Source organism: Dicentrarchus labrax, unplaced genomic scaffold (genome assembly GCF_905237075.1).
Source record: "Dicentrarchus labrax unplaced genomic scaffold, dlabrax2021, whole genome shotgun sequence".
Taxonomy (NCBI): Eukaryota; Metazoa; Chordata; class Actinopteri; family Moronidae; genus Dicentrarchus; species Dicentrarchus labrax.
In genome coordinates, this window is record NW_026136721.1 from 11240783 (window position 1) to 11264410 (window position 23628).

Here is a 23628-nt window from a genome sequence, read left to right on the forward strand (position 1 = left end):
TGTGTGAGCTGTGCAGCTGCAGCAACGCTTCACTAGAGAGTCAAGGGGTCGTCTGTTTTTTTCAGTTCACAGCATAAGTAGATAGTGAGAACAAATGTTCATAGCAATTGACATACCAGCAACTTATATTCACCTTTCACTACAGTTTCAATGTCTATATTTGTAGGACATAAAAACTATATATATATATTAAGTCAACACCTCTCTGGCTTTTCTGTGGACTGTGGTGGGAATAATGTTATTGCTTACGGAGAAATGAACAAATAAATGATGACACAACAAACAGTTGTTCTTAGTCTAAATGAGACAGGATGATAACAGAGTGAAACAGCTGAAAGGATTGAGCTCATACACTGGAGTGCATATTTTTTTATTATGTATATTTGTACTAAAAAGACATAGAGACGCTAACATGATTTGCTAACATGTACTCCCTACACATAGTAGTGTATGTTAGCAAATCATCTCAGCCTTGAGCTCAGGAAAGGAGAAAGGAGTATCACAGTGAAAAGTTATCTTATCACCTCTGGGCAGCACACGAATGTATTATACAAAAAGGCGTCAGTGTTAATGTGTCATACAAATGGTCATCAGTGTTATTCAGGTCACAAGTGTACTCAGAAGAAAAATACATTGGCTCGTAAAAAACCTAATACTGTGTGACTGTTTCGATTCGGGTTAAATTTACTAACCAAGTTCACTCCCACTTCCTTTAAAACAGCCTTAAGTAACAGCGGTAAACAAAATCACATGCTTCATGTGGTGTAACAAAGCAGTACAGTATTCCTGCATGCAGCTGCTCACAAAGAGAGTCTTCCCCTCAAATATTTTGACATATTTTGGAACTGACCTCGCCCACCTTTATCTGACAGCAAGGAACGCACTTTGTACTGGAATTTCTTCACAGACTTGAAGAATTTTTTTAGCCCAGGGGTAAGTATAATATGACAACAAGATGCTTTTATATCAGTCCCTGCAAGTGTCATTTTATACTAAAAAGTTTACCTCCATTTAACAGTCAAAAATCAAAGAGTCAAAAATGTAAAAAGGAAACTCATCATTCATAAAACCACATTAATTATAAATAACTTTCTACTGATAAAATGTAAAGTATGAACCTATCAGTTAAAGATTCACATTCTGGGGTCTATTAAACTGCAAGGAACAGATATAAACCAAGTTAACACTATTCATAATAGAGAACAAACAGTATGTGGGCGTCTCTTCCTCTATTTTTAGAAATGCTGCTGATGTTTGATCTCTTTGATTTAATATGCATTGACAACTTTTTTTATGCGTATGAGTTTTTATTTTAAATTTTTATAAATGCCAATTCATCATTTTTTCTGGATGCAGGGTACACTTCAGTACAAATCAGAAAATAACTGACATGCAATGCGTTTTAAGCATCTGTCAACTATAAGTACTGTAGCAGTGCATTAAACCTTTTAAAAGCAATACTTACCACCAGTCCCTCCAAATGCTCTCTCTTTCATTCTTTCCTTATCTCTCATCCGTACCAACTGTTTTTCACTGCGCTTTATGTAATCTCTCTGGCTTTATCGTTTTCAACATCTTATGTTGTCAATGTTCACACTGTTCTGCTGTTTCATTACCTTTATCCTGCTTTTTTTTCTCTTTTCTGTAGTTGAACGTCAGTACCACTCATCTTTACTACATCTATATCATTCCATTCATGTCTCTTCACAAAGATTCTATGAATTACACCAAGAAATATTATTCTATTCAGACTGACTATTCAGTTGACTTTGTTGGCCTTAAACTAACCCCCTGTATTTACTAGCCCCTCCATCCACTCCAAATCCGTCATTTATGGATTGTACACAAATTCAAAGAATTTAATATTTTATTTTGATCTTCCCAACATGGAAAGAAGCTGTGATATGTACCCAAATTTAAACCATAATATTTTAATGGATCAATCATTTTCACATAGCCACCAAACTGTACATTAGACATAATGTAACCAAATATACAGCAGACATAACAAAATTTTAAAAATTACAGTTACTTTATTCAAGAGCTGCCAATTTAAGTGCTGCTAAATGAAAGGTTATAACTTCCACTTTAATTATATATGAGCTAACTTTAAATGACACGTTTAACTTTTTGTCCTTGTAACTTTGAGTTCACTGAAGATGTTTTTGTTTACCTGCACAGAACAGTTATTACTGCACAGCCAAAAAGACATAGAAAAATACAGTAGATGAATACAGAGGGGGACAAAATGAGAGAGTCCCAAAGGGAGGGATGGGGGGGGAGGGAGAGAGAGAGAGAGAGAGAGAGAGAGAGAGAGAGAGAGAGAGAGAGAGAGAGATAATCTGCTGAATCTACTGAATGACTGAGAGGAAAGTGGAGCTTTGTATCAGTCTGACCCGTTAGGTTTAATCCTGCTCTGTCTTTATATTCTGAATCTTCACTCTCCGATATTCTCTCCAAATTACAACTACCTCTACGGTAATCTGACACTGCTGTGGCCTACATTACACCTCAGCCTGTGTGGGTGTGTCCAATTGAGTGTGATGGAACCAGACAATTGTGACAGCGGTGATAAGACAGTCAATCAAAATGGTTATCAAATATGATAAAATCCAATCACACAGAAAGGTGGTCAGACGTTCAGCAGTTCAGGTTTAAAGTGCTGCTGGATTACAGGACCTGAAAAGCATAATCCTACTTTATAATTTCGTGTCTGTTTATGTAATCAGAGCTATATTGCTCTCTGGTGGCCAAAATCTGCATAGCATGAACCCTCAGTCTACAGCAACCAAAGTTTTTTTGAGCCCATTAAAATAAATTCAGTTCTCCTTTCTTTTATTTCATTTGAATACAATTTTAATTATAAACCTAATTTGGTGCAGCCGAAATCTGTTTCTTTTCTTTTCTACCCCTTTATTCATCTTACAGCCACTTATTTACACATACATCAACCCCTTGGGGTGTTGCTTGATAATGCAACCCATGAGAGTGCATAGTTTATGTCTTTTCCTGTTTATATTTACAGTTTGCTATGGGAATTTGAGGGCACAAGAATCCAATCATAAAATGCTAACAGACTTGACTAAAAGTTTTTGTTTGGTGAACTTTTTTAATGAAAAAGGTGACAGAAGTGACAAACCAGACCAATCATTTCTGTCCATAAAAAATACTTTTCAGTGTAATAACAAAGTGATACAGACAAAGAAAAAAATTTTTCATTCATGGCAGTGAGTGAAGCAATGGTGTGCAAAAATATTTAAATGTAGACATTATGCAAAAACTGGGGTAGGCGATTTGCAATAGAACAACAAGGACATTGCTAACATGTTGTTGTTAAGCAGGTATGTTGTTTTCTTTATTCATCATCTTAGTTTAAATGTGTCTGCATGCTAACATTGTTAATTTTTACCAAATACAAAGTACAGGTGAGGTTGAGGTCATTTGTTTTGCAGGTATTTTGTCATAAAGTGTTGGACAAATTGACATTTTGACTTGATGATGGTGCTATATGGAAAGGTAAATGATTACCAAGTTATTTGAAATTCATCCAAAGGAGGCCATCTGTACCAAATTTCATCGCTAACCTTAACTCCTCTAACCCACTCAATAGTTGTCAAGATATTTAATTTACAGCCACTTATGTCAACCTCATGGTGGCCCTAGAGGAAAGGGATCACCAAAGTCAGTAAGCTTTACCTTCTGAGGACCATGAACTGCCACACTTTGAGCTAAATTCTAATATCAGCATGCCAAAATAATCATAATGACAATGCTAGCATGCTGATGTTTTGCAGATGTAATCTGTAGCATGTTCATAATCTTAGTTTTGTGTTTTACCATGCCAGCATTTGCTAATTAGCACTTTACCGTGTTCAATGGTACATTCACAGAACGTCAGGGGGAACGTCAGGGGTGTTGGAAGTAACATTTTTGGGGCATTGAGATTTTCTTTGGGGGGCATTTGTTTATGCAAAAGAGACGTAACATTAGAATCAGCTATAAAATTTCACCAACATGGTGTTAACTGTGTCAGCTCAGGAAAATTTACCCTCTCTGCCTTGGTAGGCTATTCCCCACGGAGGAAATTAAGTTTCTTCCACTTGAAAGCATTCATTTTACACTATTTCTCTCTATAACATTATTCAATTTGAGTGGCTTTATTGGCATGAATGCATACAACTTAAACTATTCAATCATAATAAACATAAATAAAAAATTTTTTTAAACAATATTATAAAACCAGACCAGTGGCACCAGACCAGCACACATCAAGTCACACTAACGCCATTGACAGGCTTGCTTCCAGCTGAGATGGGGGTGTTTACCACTGCAACTATTTTCTGCAGCGTTCTAAAATGTTTCGTTAAACATCTTTAATAAGGTCAAAACACAACCTCATGTACACCAACCACCTGAGGATGGTTAAAGTAGACATGAAACTACATTGAAAATGATATTCCAACTGTCCAGTTAAATCTAATCTGTTTTTTGGAATTCTTTTCTTTTTTAATGATATAAGATGGAATAGTAATCAATATGAATATTCAGGGAAGATAGTTACTTTATATCCTATTTTATGGGGGGCAGTAAGGAACCTGGATAATGGACAGGGGGCAGATGTCCCAAAAAATGTTGAAAACCACTGCACTAAACACAGTTTAGTACTGTTGAAGGTGATGGCAATGTCAGTGTCCTAGTTTTGCAGGTATTTGGTCATGAACCAAAATATTAGCCAAAATGTTATATTGACCTGATGGTAGCACTACATTATGTAAGAAGATTATTACAGTTACAAAATCCTCTGGAGAACATAAATGTCTCCACCAAATTTCAATCCATTTAATGGTTTAAAAGATATTTCAATAAAAAACAAGAACGATAACTTCATGGTGGCACTAAAAGAAAAGTCAGGGGATTATAGAAAGTCAGTAACATACACCCTCTAGGTGTCAAAAATGTCTGTAACAAATGTTATGGCAATTCATCCTATAATTGTGGTAAAGTGGTGGACGGACCTATCGACATATTGGGACTTCCCTCCTTGAGCCATGCCACTAGCTTGGCTAAAAATACTTTATAGAACTACATTACCAATTCCTGTTCCCCATGCTTTATGTGGTGGCCATAGTTTTAATGCAATAGGTCAGAGTGCATGAGTGAATTAGGCCTACATGTACATTAAGGCATACCTGACATGATTAAATCCCAAAGCATCTAGCTGCTATGTTCCGCCTCTGATTTTGATTCTTGTCTTTGGAATGAGGCTGAACACGAACCCTTTGGTGACCCTGGCATTCCAAGGCCAATATCTCGACTGCTTTTCCGCCTAATATGTGCTCTTAAACTTCGCCCTGGCACCATCAGTAACCCCCCTCCTTCCTCTACCAAACCATCAAACACTGTTCCCAGACTTTGTCTTATCCTCACACAGAAGTCTGGGCAGCTGAAGGCGTACAAAATGGGGTTCAACACTGGATTCAAGAATGCAAAGGTTGTGGCTAGGGGCAGCCCCACTTCCACCAAGTTGAGATTTTTCCTCCAGTACTGCGCCGTCACTTCGATTATGCAGAAAATGTGATAGGGAGCCCAGCACAGTGCAAATGCTGCAATCACAAATGACACCATCTTGGTGAACCCCCTGGATAGCTGACTGTGATTGGTCTGATTAGAGGTAGTAGGGGACAGGGTAGTAGGTGTCAGGGATAAAGATGGACCAGAGGCCAGAGGCTTGAGAAAGATATTTGTGTTTTTTGTGGTTGTAGTGCTTTTTGTAATTCCTGATGCTCCATCTTTGTTTGACATAACGAGTGCATCAGTGAGCCTACTGGCACTCTGCTTCCTCCTCCTGCTCCTTTTCCTCAGACTGAGACCAATTTGGATGTAGCTCCCCGCAATCACCACCAGGGGGAAGAGAAATGCTAGCAGCAACTTGGAGATGGCTGTTGCTGCCTGCCTCACTTGACAATCTCTCTCCAGATTGGTTGAATACATTGCAAAATTGTGATAGCACAGTTTCCTCCCATCCTCTTTCACAGTCACTGAGCGGAACACAAAGTAAGGTAATGTATTAATTGCTGCCCACAGCCAACCCAATACAGACACCTTCCATGCTCCTGCCACTGACCGATGATTCTGACTCCACACTGGCTTGGCCACCAGAAGGCAGCGGTCCAGTGAAATGGCTGCCAGCAGGAAGGCTGACACAAACATGTTTAAGAAGAAGATGGAAGCCTGTGTTTTGCAAAGTGGGCTGCCGAGTTCCCAGCTATGTGAGGAGCCAAGGTAGAACGTGAAGAGGGGCAACGTCAGAGTTGTCAGGAAGTCTGACATGGCTAGGTTGAGAACCCAGACAGAGGCCACAGTGCGGCGCTGAAGGCGGAAGCCAACTACCCACAGAATTAGGGCATTCTCCATTATCCCCAGGCAGGATACCAGACCGTGGATGCAAACCACCACCAAATTGGCGTTTGTGTTGTTGTTGAGGCTGTGGTTCCTCATGATCTGTAGCAAGGGACAGAACTCTTCCTCGGTGGTGTTTGACATCAGTGCTCTGAAAGAAAATACAAAGGCCAATGAAGAGTTACAGTTAAAGTTAGGAGGTACTGGTGCAAACATGCTTTTATTTATTTTCCCAGGAAGTCCTACCGTGATAAACAAATCTTTGTTCTTTTTTAAAAGCTAAACCCTTGATACTTGTTTTTTATGCATGTTCTCATCTACAGTGGGGGGGGGGGGGGGTTCCAAGAAAAATTTGTTATAGTGATGTTGATGATGATGTTATGACTAGTAGACTTGCCCTTGCCTGTAGACGTCTGATAAATCGTCAGTGTGTTGTTGTTCAATGTTCAGTGACTAGATGAAATGAGTCTGTAATTGTCTGGCTTGTTAATCTTTATTGCTCAATTACAAATCTACTTTGCTGCAGAGGAAACTGTAAAGAAAACCTCAGCAAATGCAGTCAGGGTTACATTTTTGTCTTTTTGACTGTACAGTCACGTTACAATAACAAGAGCAAGGAAGACAGTGCCAAGACATTTCATGCATCACACTCATTGCCTGCTCTACACCCTTTCAAGTTGCATAATGACACAGTAATGTAATGACTGTCTTTGGCCTGGACATGTAGCTGAGAACTTCTACCATACCAGCTCTGTCACAATACACTGCAATACTACAGTTACACTAGTTTCCTTGTATTCCTTATTGTCAGGAAACCAAATGAGGATAAAAATCTCTGCAGTATCCCTTTGATACTGACATGTCGAAGCTTGTTCTTGTGGTTTAACCACATACCAGAAACTACGTATGCTTAATTAAGCAATGCAGCCTGCCCATGTTTTAGAAGGAGATACCAGCATGCTGTTGCCAAGATAGAATAGGAAGGATAATCAAACCCCATTTGCTAACATGCTGACTTTCCACCCCATTTATTGGCTGGAAGTTAATGACAAGACCCATCAAGGGCAGTGGCTGTACATCATGTTTTCATTGCTTCTCACTGAAAAGTTTAGAGCTCTTTTACTGAGAGACACAGCTCTAAAGAACGAAAAAATTACCTAATATAATAATGCCTTGATCATCTTAGCTTACCCTCTGAGAGGAAGCAGAAAACCATTGAACTCTAAGGAGTGTAATATATGACAGAGGTGGATCTGAAACAACAGAGCTAGTTTGGTACATAAAAGTTGTAGATGTATCTGCTTACTTATTTTACACACAGTAGCATTAAAACAGTACAGGTCAGTAGTTAAGTTATGGTTATATTAGGTATGAAGGTACATACAATATATATAGCAGAAATGTGGAACATGTAAATATTACAAAATATTTTAGAATGAAAATTACTCACTACTTACTTCAAATTCAGTGGTACCATTGTATTCTTACATACCGCCATGGTAACATTCTTAGTCACCTCCACTTATCCTGACTACTTGGATGAGGTAAACAGCACCATGTCTGCACAGGAATACAGACACATGAGCTAATATATCCATGACACAAAACTGACGTGACTCCTTTCCCCCTCAAGTGTAAATAGCGTGGTCTCAAATCCCAGGGTATTTTTGCATGGCTTAAGTTTTGAGTTGTGAATTTCTTGGTGTGACAACTGCCTTTAAAATTGTAAATTGAGAACTGAAATTGAGGCTTACTGGAAACGCTGAATATGCAGCACAGAGCAATAATGGTCAAAGTGAGCCACACAGTACTTTAACACCAAGTTGTTGAACATGCAAGGTTTTTATTAATACTTCCTTTTTATGATAAAATGTCCATGTGCACACACTTGTGTGTTATGGCTCAGTGTGGCTTTTTCACTTAATGACCTCTCAGTGTATACATGACTCCACATTTCTACATCTCTATTTGTTTGACATTGTAATTGGTCCTGATTAGCTGCTCTGCTGTTTGGTTGCTTTTGACATTTAATATAGACAATCAGTTGGCTTTTTATTACAGGTATAGAGGTTGCCCTAGCTAAAATGTAGACACCAGGTAGACAAAATATGAGAAACATCTCTCCATAACTAGTTCAACAGCCTCATAAAATACAGCCTCCACAATGACCATAAAGTTGAATCCACATTTCTCCTAAATAGTTTCAACAGAAAACTAAACAGTGTAACCTTCATGAAGGTAGGATTTATTGCATAGCTCTGTTACTAGACTGCACACATTTTCTGGTAGGTGTACCATGTAATAAACTGGCAACTGAACGTATACACTGCATGTTTATCGAGCAATCAATCAATTCAATATTGTACCAATCTGTAAATCTCACAGCACATTCTGATGTGAATTCCTAGTACTGAATGTATCTGCAGATTACTGATAGAGTGTGGTATGTGGTGATAAGATCCAGTATCTTACATGAGAATCTATTCTTTCTGCAAACACAAAGAGCTGTTTGTCTTGTAGATAAAACAACAATAACAACAAAACCTATTAACAACAACTGTATACAAATTATAAAGTACAATGGTATATAGTGTAATAGAAGGTACACATTCAACATTAACATGCACTAATGATTATAGAAATCATCACGGTTCTTATTCCTAATGTGATGGCAGCTAAATACAGTCATCATAGTGCTGGGAAACTGAACTAATTTAAAAGTAATTGTAACACTCACCTAGACGCTGGCTTACTTTCACACGGAAGAGAGAAAGTCACAATCTTTCTTTCAAAATTCCTGTTCTCTCACTCAATCTCATCCTCCCAGTTCTGTCACTTTCTACAGCTCCTGTTGTGGACACGCCCACTGAATCCCTGCCATCACACCCCACCCACCGACCCCCCCCACACACACACACACACTCATACCTTTCGTTACTCCGCCCTATATGCAGAAGATTGTGAGAGAGACAGAGAGTGTGTAAGGCTGTGGACAGGGATGCAGGTGTAGAAAGATTGAAGAATGAAAAAGTACATAAGAGAAATACAAAACAACAGAATAGGAAATGAAATATGATATGTGTCATATGTTTGAGTATCTGCCAGGTCTGAACTTGTGGGAACTAGTTCCCCTGATGCTTCATACTGTGCTGTAGTTTTCATGACATGAATACATTGCATCAACATGGAGTATAAATCTGTTGAAATATCCTCAAACCTCATACACTCTTTGTGTAGTTAACAGTCCTACTCCTTTAACTACAACAACAAAATTGAAATGAGACTTCTGACATATCACAGTATATTTTAGAGCAAAGTGTGAAGAGGAGAAAACTGTTTTGCATAATGGCTACAAACGTCTCTGGCACCATCTGGTGGTGAACACGACTCAAAAACACCTCTCACTTTCAGTCTGCCCCTTTTGTGTGTTTACACAGGGGAGATCAAAGATGTTGAGAGTTCACAAACCATATTGTTAAGTGTAAAGTATGTAAAAAATAATACAAATAGCTTTCATTTAAATAAAATATATTTGTATGGTTCAAAAAAGATAGGGGGTTAAAAAAGCATAGCCTCTGTAGAAACAGAAACTGGAGTGCTTGAGTACTTATATGCTTCCAGTAATATAGAGGACCCAGGCAGTAATTTGTTTATGGAAGTGTCTTGAGACATTACTATAAGTACCATGTTTTTATTTAATATTCCCTTTATTTTTAGTTAGTTAATAATTATTTTCTGAAATGATAATGTTCATGTATTCAATGAACATTACCCTGAAGTGTAGCAAAGTCGCTGAGCTTTGTCAGTAAAATGATTAGTTAATGGGGCTGAGATGCATCAGGTTGTATTTCACCAAATTACAAGACAGTATATACCAATCAACGGATTAAACACTAATACGTCACCTTACATTACATTTGTAGCTTTATGTGTAACACTGGCAAATAGTACTAGTGTAATTTAAAAGTAATGGGATTTATATTTTATTTTACATCAATCAGCTGTTTGGCCTCATATAGTTTTTTCAGAAACAGTCAACACCTACATCGACAACCACAGATGACTGTACCTTGACGGTAAAACCATACCATGCATTGTACCATGTATGTAACCATGTATTTGTCAAGATATTGGTCTGGGTTATACTTTTACCAGTTTGGAAACAAATTTTGACAAGCAATTTAGTTAATTACTTTAACAGGGTATTTATAACAGAGAGAATAAAAAATATTAATAATGTGATTTTTAAAAATATTATATGCCAACACATGCTTCAGTTGAAAGTCTGGCAGTAAAGATGAGGACAAATCAATTCTATGAAAATGTCAAATTCTGACCTCAGAACAGTTAAGACTATAATCCATCCCAGCTCCCTGGCAAGCTTTAATCCTATCCTGTATCCTGGATAAAGGTCAGGGTGACTAGAATGAAATGAAAAGTACATCTAATAGGGTCTCTGTTTGACATTGTAATTGCTCCTGATTAGCTGCTCTGCTGTTTGGTTGCTTTTGACATTTAATATAGACAATCAGTTGGCTTTTTATTACAGGTATAGAGGTTGCCCTAGCTAAAATGTAGACACCAGGTAGACAAAATATGAGAAACATCTCTCCATAACTAGTTCAACAGCCTCATAAAATACAGCCTCCACAATGACCATAAAGTTGAATCAACATCTCTCCTAAATAGTTTCAACAGAAAACTAAACAGTGTAACCTTCATGAAGGTAGGATTTATTGCATAGCTCTGTTACTAGACTGCACACATTTTCTGGTAGGTGTACCATGTAATATTAATAATGTGATTTTTAAAAATATTATATGCCAACACATGCTTCAATTGAAAGTCTGGCAGTAAAAAATGAAAAGTACATCTAATAGGATCTACATGTATGTGCACCGATTGTTAAACCAAATTTAAACCAGAAAACAACTGACTTGTTGACAGTTGACAGAAACAGTGATGATGAAAATACCCCAACAAAATAATTCATAACATAATAAAAGTACAGAATAAGCCCTATCTTTTATCTAATAGTGTATTTCTATTTCTCCAAGAAACCAGTATATACAGTGTAATAAAATTAAAAGGTTTTCTCTTTTCTCCTGGTTAAAGTTTTCCAATTAAATCAACCTGTAAGCAATTTCCATTGTTGTAAACTACTATTTATACAATAACTGTTTTATATAAATGTTAAATATAAATATATAAATAAATATTTTTTTACACATTATTTTAATGTTTACAGAAAAATGTTGCAAACATTACATTACAAGAATTAGAACCCTTTGTTGCTTTCAGTTCACTAATCAATGAGAAATCTCTAAAAAACAATGAAAACGAAATATTAAATTAATTAATTAATTAAGAAACTTTTCATGTCACATTCTGTACATTGAATAACTTGACTGGGCTATAAATAGAAATATAAATGATATATTATTTTCTGTGAAAAACACCAGGATATTTGAAAGAATACCAAAGATCAAGCTTCTAAAAATCAGAAAAATTTAGTTTGCTATGTATTTCTCTTGCCTTCACCTTCACTCAGTTATTTTGGATTTGGCTTATAAAAATTCTCTCTTCCTGCAGATTGCAGATCATGACTCCAGTGCTGGGCATAGCCCTGCTGACTTTGGTCCTATCAGGGCCCACCGTGGCCTTTTTCTCTATCCAGGGTGGGGCATCCACTCATATCAGCATTACAAGAACGGCTCTATTACAAAAAGTGACTGAGACATGTCGGAAAGTGGCTGCGACAGCTGGTCATGAGTTCAATCCCACGGTAGGATGGTAGAAATAATGGACGAACCAATGTGCAAGACAGCACAAATAAAGGCTGTTGTTCCCACAGCGAGCAAAACAAATCACATTGAATCTGATCTTTTCAAATCTGATTTGGGCCACTTTCAAATTTGGTCCAAATCAGATGCATGTCTCATTTTTTGCAAAGTGACCTGTATGAACGGTCAAATCAGAATTCATGTGGCTTTTACACCACTCAACTTTCGTCATGGGGGTCACTTCATGACTGTGACCCTATCACACTGGCATCTGATATGGGCCACATTTTAAAAGTAATGAAGTATTGATGAAAAGGCAGCCATCTGACCCATAAATCTGAATTAAGTGCTTACAGTGTGAATGTAGCCGCACACAACACACACAAACACATTTAAAAATACTCACACGTTCACCCTGATTTCAACACATTTGTTTGTTCAAATTCAGCAAGCAGTGTTCAGTTAGTTGCAATCTGCAACTTCACCACTAGATGCCACTAAATATTACATACTCCATCATTTAAACCTGGAATCTGTGAGTATACCTTCTGATGTTTAGGAAAGCACACAACATTAATTACTGTTAGATCCTGGCTGATCCTGTCATAAATTACATTAAATGAAGGTGCTACTGCTGTACCATCCACCATACAAACGGTGTTTATCCATGAGCTGGCTTTGTGCCTGCAGGCAAACAGAGCCATAGTCACTTCATCATATCCTTTGTGACAAATATGGCTAAATTGTTAAGGCAAAAAGCCCTATGTGCACAGCTGCTCTTGTTTAAATTGTGAAACTTTGACCTCTGACAACAGGGTTCGTCTCCTGAAGAGCTGGTCCAGGCCTGTCTGGGACCCAGAGCAACAGGAGAAGTGTCTGGTGTCAAGTTTCACTCTGCTCTTCAAGAAATCTACACCCAGAACGGACTGGTAGACCGTGACTTTGTCAACAGGTAAGAGAAGAGGTGGAAACAAACAAAAAGCAATACAATAACGGGACTTTTGTGTTGATGTGATTTAAATTTTATTTCCTTTCACACCTACCAAAATTCTCTCAGTGCTCCACACCACTTCAACTCAGAGGCCTTTCTGGAAGGACGTGGTCTAATCAGAGAGGGGATGGTGGCCATTAAAGCTAACATTGGCAAAGAGAACTTCCAGGCTGCCAGGGAAACACTGGGCAGAGTCCTTCACACACTACAGGTGAGATGGTCTGAATGACACAGCTCAGCATAGAGAGGTTAAAGGGCAAGGGGGGGAGGACTTGGAGTAACAAACAGGCATCTACTGAATGAAAGAATGGAGGAGGCAGAATGAGAGAGAAATGAGACTGAAAGTTTGCTATGGTGTGTATAAACAGTGAATATGAAATCATAACTCTGACTACGCATTCTCTCCCAAGCTTGGCAGGACAGCAAAACAAAAAGTGAACCTCATTCTTAGTGTCACCTAGATCACACAATAGTCTGTTAATGTGTGTGTTTCAATGCACTGCCAGGACTTCTACAGCCACAGTAACTGGGTGGAGCTGGGATACACAGAGCCATACATCAACCTCATACGCCCAGACCTTCCTCTGGAAAATCTGGCAGGTGTGTGTGTGTATGTGTGTTATTGTTGTCATATAGGACATGTTGTTTTATCTCACGTGTTGTTTTATCTCTATGCCATGGCCACAGAAAATACTTGATTCTGATTGGCAGCGGTGTAGTTTCTTTATGTGGACCACTGTGTGACCTGTCTCTAAAAGTGGTCTCTAAAATGTATTCCATCATAACCATCTTTGTCAGAACAGCCAACCTAATTAAATTAAGTGGCAACACTTTATAATGAGTACACACTATTAAGCATTAGTTAAGCATGAATAAATACTGAATTCATCATTTATAACGCATGAATAAACATTAGTATGTAGTTTATAAACACAGTTAAAAATGTTTTATTCATCATCGATAAGCACATTAGTTATGGATTAGTAAATACTGAATTCATGTTGTTCTATAAAACTCACAACAAATTCATTTTCTAATGATGGCCTATAAACAGTGATTAATGCAGGAATTCACAGTTACAAAGCACTTACTACTCGTTAATTAAGTATTTTGCACGAGCTGATCTAAAGTGAGCACTATCTATGGCTTATTAAGCATTTACAAATGAGATATAAAGGCTGACAATGCCTCCAGACTCACAAAATGTTCAGTTATCTTAACAGACGAGGGAGAGAAACAACACAAAGGGATATAGAACATATTGTATGTGATATTTACTGCAACTTCCCAACATATTGTATGAAGACGAACAAGGTGGTTTATGAAGACATGCTATTGTTGTGATCTTCTCTGTTTGGGACGTGTATGTTGAGCTCCCGCTCTCAGCACGTCATCACAGTACGTCAGTACAATGAAGAGTAAAACATTTATAACTGTGATTATAAACCACATAGTAATGACTATTTACAGCAGAATCATGCTTTATAAATGATGAATTCAGTATTTACTAATCCATAACTAATGTGCTTATCAATGATGAATAAAACATTTTTAACTGTGTTTATAAACTACATACTAATGTTTATTCATGCGTTATAAATGATGAATTCAGTATTTATTCATGCTTAACTAATGCTTAATAGTGTGTACTCATTATAAAGTGTTACCACTTAAGTTATGTTTACTTACCTTGGTTCAGAGTTAAATGAGTCTTACTCATTGTGCGTTCTGTGCCTTTTGTTTGGGTAGATATCTACACTGCCACCTGCAGTGACTGTGCCAGTGGAAAATGCCCCAATCCCATCCTCCCCAACATCCTGAAGGAGAAGAAACTCACATCAGGCTACATTGGAATCTTCTCTGCAGCCAAGCCTAAAGGTATCAGTGACATATCTCCCTATTCAAACACATAGGGCCATATTCACTGACAGTGCAATGTGTTTTAATTGCCCTCAAGGAGGACATTAACTTCCACAGCTAGTCAAGACATGTAGACATTTATATTAGACCATTAATACTTGGATACATGACCTGACAAACAAGTTCAACCTGTCCTTTCTGTCCTGCACCAGGTAAATGCAGTCATGGAGGTGCAGCTGACCTGACTAGTGCAGCAGTTCCTCATGGAGGCATAAGCAAAGATGAGCGCCGCTCCGACAACGTGGTGCTCCACAATGCTGCTGTGAATGCAGCCACAGCCGCCAGCCTGCAGCTGCTGGAGGACATCCGGTTAGCTGTCGGTGACAATGACTTTCTGAGGTATACCGTTCAGATATGATGTGAAATGATCTCAATCTCAATTTGATCTTGAATCTCAAAGTTTTACTTTCTGATGAAAACAACCATTATATTGTCCCGACTGAGAAGAAGAGTAGACCTTTAATGCTTCACTCTCTCTTTCTTTCTCATAGAATGATGGGGATTGCCCGCTCCTCTGTCGTGTGCTTCGTTATTGACACCACTGGCAGTATGTCAGATGACATCAATGAAGCCAGAGCGGTTGTTTACGAAATCATTGACAGCAAAAAAGGAACGCAGGATGAGCCATCCGAGTACATTCTGGTGCCTTTCAATGACCCCGGTATGACTTGTGTAGTTTGACATGCCCTTCAACACAGAAGAAGTCAGCCATTTTAGTTGGTAGTGTGCAGCCACATTTTTGCTGAATGGTTTCAATGACCATCTGCTGCAATCTATCCTCTTTATGCCATTGAAACCATTGTTTGCATATTAGTTTATCACAGAGCATAAAACCCAGATGCAGAGTGTCAATATGCAGTTTATACTATGTTTGATTATGTGTCTTGCTTATTGTATTATTTTGTATATGTTCTTCAGTTTAACTCATATTCATACTATATGTGAAGGTTCCACCAAAATAAAGCACCAAGAGCTTGGACACTTTCGTATTCATTGGAACAGAGTTTGCATCCATTTTCTGTGCTTTATATATAGAGTTTGGACCTATGACCAGAACAACAGACCCTGATAAGATGAAAAGTGAAATCTCTAAGCTCACAGCATCAGGAGGTGGTGATACCCCTGAGATGTGCCTGTCAGGACTTCAGGTACTATACATTGTTAGATTGTAACTGTTGATTGGGGAATCACCAAAAATATTTTGGTGATCCAGAATGAACTGACTAGGCACATTATTTTATTCCTCCAGTTGGCTCTCACCGGTGCCCCTGCCTCTTCCCACATCTATGTTTTCACTGACGCTATAGCCAAAGACATCGACCTCAAGGACACTATTGTTGCTCTCATCAGGAGCTCCAAGTCAACGGTAAATACTGACTGACACCAATGATGACTTGTTCACACTGAATGTAACTTGAAAGGGTGTGTGGTATAATATCCACATTAAACAATATCTGTAGGTGTCATTCTTCATGACCGGGGCCAGTCGGAGGCGTCGTCGTTCCCTCAGTGCTGCTTCCCTTGAAGACTACAAGGACCTGGCTTTGGCCTCTGGAGGCCAGGCCATCCAGGTGTCTAAGAGGCAGTTAGCTCAGGCCACAGATGTCATCCTTGACACGTCCACTTCAGCTCTGGTAAGACTGTGCAGTTCTAATATTACATAATTAGAATAATATCACATTTAATATTATATTCTGTACTATCTGAAGCAAGTAACAGGCCTTTTGTGGTTGGACCAGTTTGGAAAATAGATATGTAAACCATCCATTTTGTTCTCCCCTCCGCATCAGGTGACAGTCCTTCAGTGTGTAAGGAGACTTAGGAATCAGGAAACCTTCCCCTTCGTATTGGATGAAACTCTAAAAAATATCACTATCTACATCACAGGAACATCCATTACTTTCACACTGACCAACCCTGCAGGTAACACACCATTCCCACTGCAATGTTTGCACCGGTTTCAGACGATGTAAATGTTTGAGACACACACTCACTGTGACACATATTTATGACTAATGATGCATCTGACCAAATTCCAGGTGTGAGCCAGAACCACAATGAGGCCAGCGGTAAACTGGGGACCATACAGACAGTGGGTACCCTGAGGAGAATTCGTCTCAACGCTGACAATCAGACAGGAGCCTGGCAGATTAACATAAAGTCCAACCAAGCATACACACTTAAAGTCACAGGTCAGAAATTGTTGAAATTGTGTCTTTTTGCATATGTACCTCAACCTTTGCAGTTCAACTTTTAGGGAAATATGCTTATTCGCTGTCTTACTGAAAGATAGATAAGAACAGGGCTTACATATGAGTGGTTCATTTTACGTGATTTAACATAAACTTTTTTTGTAACATTATACATTACGGTACAATTACTTACTTAAAAGGAGGTAACTGTTCTAAGACCTGGGAGCAGCTGGAGAAACAGTTTTTCACTCTGCACTTTACTCAACCTGGATAACTGGACTAAAATTATGAAATAAAACGACCAATACAGTATTGGACTATATAAAAACAATAAATAACTGTAAAAGGAACAATAATAAAAAAATTGGACATCGCACAGCAAAGACTTTTGGTCAGTGGCATTGTGCTTTAAACTGGGATGCTGTAGGTAGGTAAGCAATGAAGTCTGTTTAGATTTTCAAAATAAACCTTGCTGAAAGACATTAAAGAAAAGATTGTGGGTTTGGTTAAAACAAGTGCCACGTAACGCAACAAGTTAAAAAGATGTCAACAGGACATGTAGCCTGAGGCACCACCTGGAGCTCTAACAGCAACAAAATACGTGTTTTATTAGAGGGATGCCCACATATGAACTTTTAGTCAGTACTGCAGTTTAATTTTGCAATTATATAAAAATGCAGGATATGATTAATTTACACACTAAACACAGTGTTGAGCCAACCAGGCCTTCACAACTGCCATATTCTTTTAAATAGCTACAGTTACTATTAACATGTTGTGCATATATTAGATATATTGTCTGTTTTTGTTTTCATTATTTTTTAAATAAATGCTTGTGGATTCATGGTGGTCTATTTAATGTTGCATTAGAGTGAATGCTGCCAACTTCTATGATCTATAAACTCCCAAATCCTTCAACCTACTAGCTATCGATGGTAATTTTGGTTGTAGTTATTAATTTCATTATTAATCAGAGTTCCTAATTAATATTTAGTTGTATTTAATGAAACTGAGAATTAATCAATTAATTGGCTTATTCATTTATTCAGCAGTAGACACCATGAGGCACCCAGCGGAGACCTAAAGTTACTGCTTATAGCCAAATAATAGTCCAGCTCATGACCCCAAGTAAAACCACAAATTGTCTGGGGTTTTTTTACAGATCAACCAAACATGTTAATTACATTTTTCACATTCCTTACCAAAGACAGAGCCATTGTAGCCGCCCCCCGCCCCCTTACCAGTCTTTGTGCTATTTGCATATACCAGACAAACACATCAGAGTGGTAGTGATCTTCTTTAACTTTAGGCAAGAAAGTGAATAAACGTATTTCCCCAATTTAGTTATTCCTTTAAAATAATCTAATTTGGAGTGTATATGCATTTACTCTAAGTCTGATGCTGTCTTTCCAGGCCAGAGTACCATTACCTTTATCTACAAATTTGTGGAACGCTTCAAAGGACCTCACCCAGGTTATGCAGCACGCACTGGGCATCCACAAGAAGGTACAGTACATGTAAAACAGGTACAGACACAAATGACACAACAAAATTTTTTGCTCAGGCAGACAAATCAAATTTAAAGATGCTATAATTAATATTTTCATATTAACAATGAATCACATTAAGATTTGTTAAACCCACAGATAATAATTACCGAACTTTGGAGTTACATTTTAGACATTTTTGACAAAAGGCGATTGGGCTTTTGCCATTAGAGCCCCCACACTTACTGCCTAGTGAATTCAGACACATTACATCTCTTGATTCTTTTAAATCTCTTTATAAAACTTTTTGTGCAAGCTTATGGGAATATCAAACATATAAAAACAACATAAATGGCAAAAATATCGCATACCACACTGCACCCTAAATCACTGCTCAAACCCTACTGTGAAGTCCAAAACATGGTTCACATTTTGTAAATGCAAAATACATCGATCAGCCATAACATTCTGACCACCTGGGCACCCTGGTGGTCGTAATGTTTTGCAGTCCCATACCAACAATATGTGATGCACTGTGTTCTGACCCCTTTCTATCAGAACCAGCATTAACTGTTTCAGCAGTTTGAGCTACAGTAGCTCGTCTGTTGGATCGGACCACATGGGCCAGCCATTACTACCCATGTACATCAATGATCCTCGGCTGCCCATGACCCTGTCTTCAGTTATTTTCCTTCCATGGACCCCTTTAGATAGTTACTGACCAGGAACCCCCGACAAGAGCTGCAGGTTTGGAGATGCTCTGACCCAGTCATCTAGCCATCACAATGTGGCCCTTGTCAAAGTCGCTCAAATCCTCACACTGCCCATTTTTCCTGCTTCTAACACGTCAACTTTGAGGACAAAATCCCACCCACTGACAGGTGCCATGATAACCAGATAATCAGTTTTCACTTCACCAGTCAGTGCTCAAAATGTAATGACTGATCGGTGTATATGCTTCACATCTAACTTTGCTCAGACCTAAAAGTAATCAGTATTTTTCCCAAAACTGATGGCATGGCACTCTTAAGCTTTTGATGAGGTTAGGCAAATCAAGCACCCTTCCACCACTCATTCCTGAAACTATCCAATATTTACTGTTAAATCTGTCAATCACTTTCCTCCATGAAAATTAATCTTCTTCCTATTCGTCCCCCTACCTTGCTTCTTTGTTCCTTTTCTGGAAACCCAGGCCAGCCGGCCATCCTGATGCTCTCAGTAATGGGTAGGAAAGGTCCATCCTCGCTGGCTATTGGAGACATTGGTCTGGTAACTGTATCTGGTCCTGAGACTAATAGCAATAGCACAACAAGTGACATGGGCAACGGAGACATCTTGGTGACTGTTGATGAAGTCCCTGGGGGAGAGTTTGTGGTCATTCTGAGAGGAACTGACAAACTGTCAAACACAGAATTTCAGAGGAGCTCCACCCAGATGTCCGTCTCCAAAGTGAATATTCAGGTTGGTCTCTTCACTTCCTCTTCACATCCTCTTTACCCATTCAGTGTTGTTTGATTTAAAGTAAGATCTGAGAATATTGACACTTTTGCAGAGTGCTTTGAACTTTCTAGAGGTGCAAGAACAATATAACTGTTCGTCACTTGTTTCGTTCCTTTCTTCTCTTCCATTTCCCTCTAGGCTGTGGTGGACAGCAGTGTGGAGCCAGGGAAAGCCTTCAAGCTCCCCTTCAGTGTCATGACCCAAGGCTCTGGTGGTCAATACTCGATTGGTGCCAGAAATGACAGAAACTTCCCCATGTCCTTCCCAAACAGGTGAGGAGAAACAGCTAAATAGATAGGCCCGCTGACACGCTCAGGTATAGCCCCATTGTGGAATCTGGCATTGCTGGTGTGAAGCAGCAGAGTGTGCTGTGTCTGCCAGGGGTGTTAGAAGTGCACCATATGAGTGTATAACATGGCTGGGCCTGCTTTCACGCATGCCTGGGTGTTAAGTGCGTTGTTCAATGTGAAACCATATGCACTTCTCTTCATAATTTGACTTCATTTTACTTAAGTGGAAACAATAGGGAGAAAAAGAGGGAAAGCAAAAAAAGAGATCATAGGCTGTTTTCCCTTAGATAAGTACGCATACATATTAAAGTACTATTAAAAAAAAGATGAAAGAATAGATGGATATTGTAGGTGGTCACTAATTGCATATGCCTGCAGAAGATGATCAATGTGTGTCTTGCCTAGGTTGTAGCCATGCTATGGCAGCCTGTGAGCCTCCTGTATGGATTACTTTATCATGCCATTTTTATTACTTGTTATTATTATTAATTACTAACATATTATTATTATTTTTCTTTTCTTTCAATTATTATTTATTTCTCTTGACAGCCTCACCTTGACAGCTGGACAATATGCTAATACTACTTTAACCATTACACCACCTGCCAACACGCCATCAGGCACTGATGTCACTCTGACGATAGAAGCCAAGTCGTCCAGTGGTGGCGACTCCAATTATGCCGTTTTGAGATTTTCAGTTGTTACCAAGGTAACCAGACACATCCTGGATTACAAAGTTGAAAAGAGTGAAATAAATAAATATGTTTAAAAAACAGCATAGCTGGTATGCCACAAATATAGCTATTACAGATGAACTTCAAATACAGATGTAAATGACCCTGTTATTGCTGTGATTCATGCATACATTTCACCCTTTGTTCTCTGTCCAGATTACAGACTTTGTTCAGCCTTTGTGTGAAGTGGTTAGTGTTCTGGCTAATGATTGCCCTCAAGATGTGTCTCAGTGTGGACCTTTCCGATGGGAGCTCTCGGCCAACCTTACTGATGGAAACGGCACTGGAATAGAGACTATTTCCCTGCGTCAGGGCAATGGAACCCTCTTACACAGCTCCTTGAGTGATCCTGTTGTTTGGGCAAACTACACATCCTCCTGCTGCTCTCAGATTGTTGAGTTTATAGCTGTAGATGAAGTTGGCAATGTGGGAAAGTGCTATCATTCCATTGTACGTTCTGATGGCCCTCCTGCTTTAACCCTGTCGCTGCCAGTGTGGTTGTGCCTGCTGGTATCTGCCTTTGTAGCAAGGGGTTGAAGGCCTTAAGGCTAAGTTGCTCAGATATCCTGCTTAAATAAAATGTGAGCACTGATTGAGTAATGGATCATGAATGTGTACGTTAATAATAACAAAATCAGTTGTTACATGGTTGAATATTTTCCTAGTGTTTGAAACACGTTTCAGTTTTGCTGACAAAAATCAGTTGCCTGTACGCCTAATGCCACTTTCCACGCAGGTATCCAAATGTTAAAAAATCCACGCGCGGTGAGAGTAGTACACATACAACACCATGTAGTCCTTTGAGTCTCACAGTGTGATGTTGCGAGTTGGCAAAAAAGGGAAAAATAAAAGTGTGAATTTAGGTGACACTTTATTTAGAGCTTTTTTCTTTCACTACACTGTTAGGATGCAATTAACGTAGGGATGTGTGTGTGATTAACGCATTTTTAACAAGCCTTAATCACTTTCATTTGAGTAATTATGTTTCTTACTGTTGGCTGTCGGATGAATGACATGTAAAAGTCCTATGCCCATTTCAGCATCTCAATATGTTTGCTTTCTCTGCCACTGCTCTTTCTACCCTCTGTGCTCTTTGGACCTGTAGATCTGGAATGGAATGGAATCACAGTTCAGCTGGTTGCCTGGTTCCTGTACATGTCAAAGGTTTTTTGAGGCAGGGCACTAGGATTCTCCCAGGAATGTTGTAAGAAACCACGCCTGCTGCAGTAAAACCCTTGCTGCCCTGTCCAAATACCTGGCTGAACCTAAGTACACTATTTCTAAGGGGATATCCAAAGAACTGGGAGTGCTTGAGTACTTATATGCTTCCAGTAATATATATAGGATCCAGGAAGGAGTTGGTTTATGAATGTGACTTGAGTCATCATACTAGCTTCTATAAGCACTATGCTTTAGTTTTATGTTTCCTTTGTTTTTCTCCAAATATTATATATATATATTTTTGGAATGATAATGTGTTCAATTAACCTTATTCTGAACTGTACTAGAGTCATTGAGCTTTGTCAAATTATTAGTTTATGGGGCTCAGATACACCAAGTTGTATTTCACCATATTAAAGACAACACCTACCAGTCAAAGGGTTAAAAATTAATACGTGACCTCATATTACATTACAATATAACTTTGTGTGTTACACTGGAAAATATGCTTGTGTGATTTCAAATGAAAGTAATTTATCTGTATCACAATTTTACATCAATCACCTTATTCCTATAGTTTAACAGTCAAGATGGCTGTCCCTTCACAATAAAACCATAAATGTAGAGTTAGGGTTAGACTGTCATAATTAGCAAGATATGACAAGACTCTGACCTCAGAACAGTTAAGACTAATGTTTACCAAGTACTCGGCTGGAGCGTGTGCCTGGTACAGATAATTTCCTTTTTAAGAGTATCATCAGAGGAAAATGTGTAAATATCAGTATTCATAAATAAAGCAACTTTTATTAACAACCTTGTTATAGTTGTCTTACTGACATCGCTCTGAAGCTCAATTCTGAGGCTGACAACAAACAAAAATCCCAGCGTGACTCAACCTATTTTCATTGTGAATTAGAAAATAGTAAGCAGACCACCCGGTCTTAAATTAAGCATCGACTCTAATCCATCCCAGCTCTTTGGCAAGCTTTCCTATATATTCCAGATACAGGTCAGTGCCAAAGAGGAATTTCCATTTTATAAAAATGTAATGAACAATTAAGTAATCTGAATATGGTATACTGTAGTCAAAGTCTACACCATGCTGTCAGAGTCATTACCCTTCAGTCCTCCACCTCTAACTTAAGAAGTTGGAAGAATGTGTTAAGTAATA

General features: G+C 38.6%; 2 protein-coding genes across 3 annotated transcripts; one reads left to right on the top strand and one right to left on the bottom strand.

Moving 5' to 3' along the window:
- Positions 1-736: 736 nt before the first annotated feature.
- On the top strand, positions 737-23270 carry LOC127355008 (von Willebrand factor A domain-containing protein 7). The gene is made up of 18 exons (XM_051385439.1): positions 737-933; positions 11992-12184; positions 12998-13134; positions 13240-13384; positions 13680-13773; positions 14923-15051; positions 15246-15432; positions 15585-15754; positions 16129-16241; positions 16343-16459; positions 16554-16727; positions 16884-17016; positions 17133-17285; positions 18699-18791; positions 19965-20233; positions 20411-20544; positions 21112-21271; positions 21453-23270. Exons 2-18 carry the CDS (start codon positions 12002-12004, stop codon positions 21831-21833), a joined length of 2772 nt encoding a protein of 923 aa, XP_051241399.1. The 5' UTR covers positions 737-933; positions 11992-12001; the 3' UTR covers positions 21834-23270.
- Positions 1854-9278, bottom strand: LOC127355012 (prostaglandin D2 receptor 2). 2 transcript variants are annotated; one of them, XM_051385445.1, is made up of 3 exons: positions 9137-9239; positions 7857-7959; positions 1854-6550 (listed from the first exon to the last, which is right to left on the bottom strand). In XM_051385445.1, the coding sequence occupies exons 2-3, from the start codon at positions 7895-7897 to the stop codon at positions 5215-5217; spliced, it is 1377 nt and encodes a 458-aa protein (XP_051241405.1). In that variant the 5' UTR covers positions 7898-7959; positions 9137-9239; the 3' UTR covers positions 1854-5214. The 2 variants fall into 2 exon arrangements, with proteins under 2 accessions (XP_051241405.1, XP_051241406.1); XM_051385446.1 differs by lacking the exon at positions 7857-7959 and having other exon boundaries at positions 9137-9278.
- Positions 23271-23628: the final 358 nt, after the last annotated feature.

Coding starts and splice junctions, on each gene's coding strand:
- LOC127355012 (XM_051385445.1), bottom strand. CDS start 7,897: ATGGCGGTATGTAAGAATACAATGGTACCACTGAATTTGAA. Junction 6,551..7,856: donor ATGGTACCACTGAATTTGAA/GTAAGTAGTGAG, acceptor ATTTTCTTTCAG/AGCACTGATGTCAAACACCA.
- LOC127355008 (XM_051385439.1), top strand. CDS start 12,002: ATGACTCCAGTGCTGGGCATAGCCCTGCTGACTTTGGTCCTATCAGGG. Junction 15,755..16,128: donor GGTGCCTTTCAATGACCCCG/GTATGACTTGTG, acceptor CTTTATATATAG/AGTTTGGACCTATGACCAGA. Junction 21,272..21,452: donor GATTTTCAGTTGTTACCAAG/GTAACCAGACAC, acceptor TTCTCTGTCCAG/ATTACAGACTTTGTTCAGCC.